Source organism: Crocodylus porosus, unplaced genomic scaffold (genome assembly GCF_001723895.1).
Source record: "Crocodylus porosus isolate Cpor-Errol unplaced genomic scaffold, CroPor_comp1, whole genome shotgun sequence".
In the NCBI taxonomy this organism is placed as follows: Eukaryota; Metazoa; Chordata; order Crocodylia; family Crocodylidae; genus Crocodylus; species Crocodylus porosus.
In genome coordinates, this window is record NW_017728886.1 from 59,880,972 (window position 1) to 59,886,172 (window position 5,201).

At 34.2% G+C, this 5,201-nt stretch overlaps 1 protein-coding gene across 1 annotated transcript in view; it reads right to left on the minus strand.

Annotated features, from left to right (window-relative positions):
* Positions 1–819: 819 nt before the first annotated feature.
* The window catches only part of SKAP2 (src kinase associated phosphoprotein 2), a 164,789-nt gene continuing 160,407 nt past the window's right edge, over positions 820–5,201 (minus strand). Inside the window, exons 12-13 of the mRNA XM_019535020.1 lie at positions 3,945–4,046; positions 820–3,529 (exon numbers count right to left, since the gene is read on the minus strand). Of these exons, the coding sequence (XP_019390565.1) occupies positions 3,954–4,046 (93 nt within the window). The 3' untranslated portion in view covers positions 820–3,529; positions 3,945–3,953. The remainder of the gene's footprint in view (positions 3,530–3,944; positions 4,047–5,201) is intronic.

Below are 5,201 nucleotides of genomic sequence, written 5' to 3' on the forward strand. Positions count from 1 at the left end.
GGCTATGGACACAACAGCGCCTCCCTCGGGCAGAAACATCATTAGCAAAAATCCAGCAGGAGGCATTTTGAAAATAATAGCTTTTCTTCTTTTGAGTTGATGGGTCTGATGCAAAAGCTTTTGAATTCAACAGTCTTTCCATTGACTACCATATACTTCAGAACAAGTGTCAAGGAGTTATGCTTCATACCACTCATAAAGGTGTGTTATGTGAAGGATGCAGAACAAAACTGAACAAAAAGTACATATCTAGTTTTGAACACAAGGGAAGACTTTTCCAAAGTGCTCAGGTTTGGCTTAATTCTTACCCCTTAAAATCAAAAGAGGTTTTTACCATTGGCTCTGAGAAAAGCAAAGTGAGGTTGACACTGAGCACTTCTAGAAATCTCACCCTTAAATATGGGTATCTAAGAAACTGGCATCCAATAAGCATACACTATGGTATACCTAATTATAGGAAATATGCAAAAGGAGGTAAATCTCACCTAGATGCAGGTAAAATCTGTAAGCCTGAAGCAAATAAAGCAGAGAAAAAGAATTATATACGCAAATGTACATGAAATCATGCTATGGAGTGGCATGGTTATGTCCGGGTGCTGTAGCAATAAAAGTCATTTGTATTACCCTTACTTCACTGAATAAATTCAAATGACAGCCCCATTTCATTTCTTCATTCAGTTTGGAGGCCAGATGGCATTAGAATCATTTACTTCACCTTGTTGTGCTTAATTACTACAATCAACACACTATTTTCCAAATTAATCATAACAAAGTAATTTCATTAGTAACACAGCAGGCTGTTGAATTATTAGCATCATAACAGTTTGCAAACAATTAAACTTTATTTGAACCTTAAAAATTTGCAGAGTGGAACATTATTGTAAGATCTAATGGCAGTATAGCACAAATTCAGTACAGAGCAAATAATCAAGTAAAATGCTGCATAAAATATGACTTACAATCACCTTTACAAAAAAAATTAGCTGTCTTACAGTTCAAATAAAGGCAAATGAAATCTAAGTAAACAATGAAAATAAAGCAATTAGCCTATTTTCCAACATCCAATTTTGTTTAAATTGTATTAATAAGAATTTTCTCATTCAAAAAAGGTTATGGTATTTGCAACGATTTAAAGTAAACATTGTATTGATTTTGCTTTGCTGGCTTATTTCAAAAAAATTCGGGATGGTGCTGGAAGTCTCCTCTTCTTGAAAAAAGTTTTTCAATGTGCATGTTTTCTGTTTGATAACCTTTCACGCTGTACAAACAGACAGAAAATAAATGCTATAGAACAACAGACAAAAGATACTTTATTTCTATTTTTGTCACCATCAACAGGAAAAATAGCTCAAAGAGCTTGTTATTCATCAGTTGGGTAAGGACTCCCTCTCCTGGATTAACAGGATAAGGCGAAGGAGGCCTCCAGTGATTTTAACTTGTAAATGCAAGTGCCTGTGCATGAGATCAATTGGTGGGGGCAGGGTTTCCAAGTACTGCAACATGCTATGAAAATCTGCTGCCATCTACTGATAAACCACTATAGTACAAATTCTTCTTTTATATACCAAACGAAAAACAGGAGAGCAATGCCCACTAACACTGTCATAGTTTAGTTTGTCAGCAGGAAAGTTTCCCAAGGTTTAAATTGGCCGCAAAAATCTGCTATGGGTTTAATTTTGACATATAATATTGCTGCCCAAAATGATTACTGATTTTTTTAAGAGTAAATTTGCTATAACTTAGATGTTTATAAATTCAGTTTTATTGGTCATTCATGTGTACATGCCTTTGACACAAAAGATAGTAAATCAAAAAAGTTGCAGGGGGATTTCCAAATTATTAAATTAATATAAAGATTTTTCAGTGTGTGGACTTATTACGCTGGTTTGTTAAAAAGAGATAAAGTTTTTCTAGCCATGATATTAACAGTGTATTAACAGCCATGATATTAACAGTGTACACAGTATGCAATCTACAAGTACACTTGATAAATTAAAGTAGTAAAACTCTGAAGGTTAAAGTCTATCATTTTCATGCTTCACAGATTACATACACATGAGATTTCAATGACCAGTTCTTTAAAAAAATCGTTTGTAAAATAACCAAACTCACCCTGGTTCACCTCTTACTAGCAGTCTTGTATAACAAAAAGTGAAATAAATTATTTAAAGTAAAACTCAGCTTTAGTTGCCTGAAATAAAACAATTTAATGTTTAAATTAAAACTACCTTTTATCCCACACTAGTTCCAGGGCCTGCCTGAAGCATAAACAGCATAAGCAAGTACTAGGGGACCTGCACAGACTCAGCAATTCACAGGCTGGCTTGGCCTGTCTTTTTGGCAGCTTGAGGGTCTCACAAATCATCAGACCACTCCTGGTTGCTTCCAAGTGTTCTGGGGAATTCAAAATAACTAGGGATATTATACATGCACCTATACAACGAACAAATGGAACAAAGGATTTTTAAGTATTACTACAATTGGAATTGTTCGGGTTCTATGTACAAGAGATGCTTAATTTTTTTTGTAACTGTACTTTGTGGTGGTATAATGAATAATCATATCCTGCTTATGCTACTGCTGAGGCTGAAGGTATCCCTTACTCACATGTATAGTCTCACAAACTCATGGCATAACTTGGGTAAGCAGTAGGCAAGCCAGGAAGATTAGATCAGTGAAAGTGTCTGTGCTTCAACAACAGAAAAACAGGTAAGGAGTGCTTTGCTGATAAGAAATTCATGCACAAATGCTATTTTTTATGCATCCAGCACCCAAAATAGCCATTTTCAGTTCCATGTATTTTTTCATCCAATATATGTCTGCAAATAAGGATAATACAGTGCAAGTCAATATAGTTCTACTAATTTTAAAGAGACTCTTATGATTTACTCTAGCCCTCTGTTATTCAGTGATTATGAAATCTTACTATATATAAAATAAAATCCTATGAAGTATAAATCACATTTAGAAATTTAAAATAATTTTTTTTCAGAAGCACATCATTACATTGCTACACAGAAATTATTTAGCTTTCTATGAAATCACTTCTAGCAAACTGAAATGAAACTATCAGCTATTAAAATCTACCTGAAGTGAATAATTTTCTAATTTCAAGATCCTGCTGTATTTTCAAAGCTTTAATAGGGGAAAAATTATCCTGTTCCACTCTAGTATAGAACAGGTAGATAGGACAAGTGCTAATATTGCATAAGGAGAACAGCGACAGGTAGAGTTTTACTGATTGTGCCTCACACATTAACTGTTATCTATTTAGTTTCACTGTGCTGTAGTTATGAAACAAATAATTGTACAGAACTTTTTTCCAAAAATGTTGACAAAATATTGATGACTTGCAAAACAAACTCAGAAATGTGTTTTTCAAATGTTTTACTTCATATATTTGAGATGATGTTCTAACTACAGCCATGGCAACTGCAGGTTTACACAGTAGAATCTTCCCATTTTGGAGCCCAGATCTGGAAATTGCATCTGCACACCACGCTGGACTTAAATTTCAGATTTCTTTTGACTGAGAAAAGTAAGTTTGCAATACATGGTTAGTTTAAACAAACACACAAACAACCCCAAAACACCCATACAAAAAACAGTTGAGCTCAAATATTTCTCTTCCATACATGTCTAATTGTACACATTGACATTATTAAGCAACAAAAGCTAACCAGAAAGCCTGTAGACTTGACTCTACTGAAAGAGGGTAGGGAGAAGAAAGTAGTAATGGAATACACCTTATTCCAAACACAGTTGTTTGTTTCTATTTCATACACAAACCCAACAGAGCTGCTTTAATTGAGCCTTAAATATATTTTGCTACAATCTTCATGTTAACAGGACTTCTGCAAGGGTTCCAGGAAAGAAATGCTCATGAAACAGAGAATAGGGGAACATATAAGCCATTACAGAAGATTGGATTAAAATGTACTTACCCGGGCCTCTCAAATATCATACATCTCCATTATGTAGGCTTTAGGCACCAAGCCAATGGTTCCCTTCATTTCTCCTACCCACCAGCCAAATCTATTGTACTCCTAATTGAAAACAATATGCAATATTAACCTTTAGTCTGATATAAATGCAATAGAGTTTTGTATGCAACTCCTTATGGATGTTTCCTCCTATATACAGTTATAAGAGCTTGAATTCTAAATTAAAACATTAGATCTTTTTGTTGTAGGCATTCAAACTGCAGTTAGGCAAAGATATAAACTATATTTTTAAAATACATGCATACTGTTTAGGAAAAGGAAAGAAAAAGGAAAAACCGTTTCCTTCCCCCACCCCAAACTGCTGTCAATGTTCCTGTATGACAGGTAAAAATATACTTGATCTCATCTTTCTATATATTTTTTGCCTGGATAAAATCTTATCATAAGGCTGACCTCTGAAAATTACATCCAAGTTATTTAAAAAATAATCTTTGGCTTAAATGTGAAGGGAATGCTATATATTTAATGCACATCCTCTTTTTATGGACTAAGTATACCGCTGACTTCGGGGTTGCAAAAATTTTGACAACAGCTCTCACATGTCTGACAGATGACTAATGTATTTTTGTTTGAAATTTGCTTAGGCTTAGTGAGATAAATATGAAACAAAATGAATTATAATAGTTTAAAGAAATAATATCTTCCAAAAGCAATACCAAGCAAGAATACTGTGGGATCCAAATTTAATTTTTTTCCTATGAGGTAAATATTTTAAGATCAATCCTAACAGCTGTTCAATAAATTGAAACTGCTGAAAATTGCACACACATATGTATTGAGTTAAATATGAAGCATTATTAAAACCAAAACTCCATTCAAAATGGAATGATTAGTAAGATAAAAATTACTATGGAACAAACATGGAAAATATAAAATACACAGATACATATGATAAACAACTTCTCCCTCCTGACACGCTGCTGCTCTTCTGAGATGAGAAAAGCAAGGCTGCAGGATTTTTGAATTTATGGTTCTTCTGAGCTGATGCTATCAGCTGCAATTTTGCCTTTAGCCAAACCTATTTGTGATGCAGCAGTCAAGAAGCAGACAGATGTTTAAGGGTTAATAGATTTCAATTGGAACCCAAACTATCCTGACTTTCTGCTAACATACACAGGCTGTTCTAGAGGTCCCTAGGGTCCTATACAGTGCTTAGTACCCTCCATTCTCCCTGTGGGGAATGTGAAAGGACCTTTA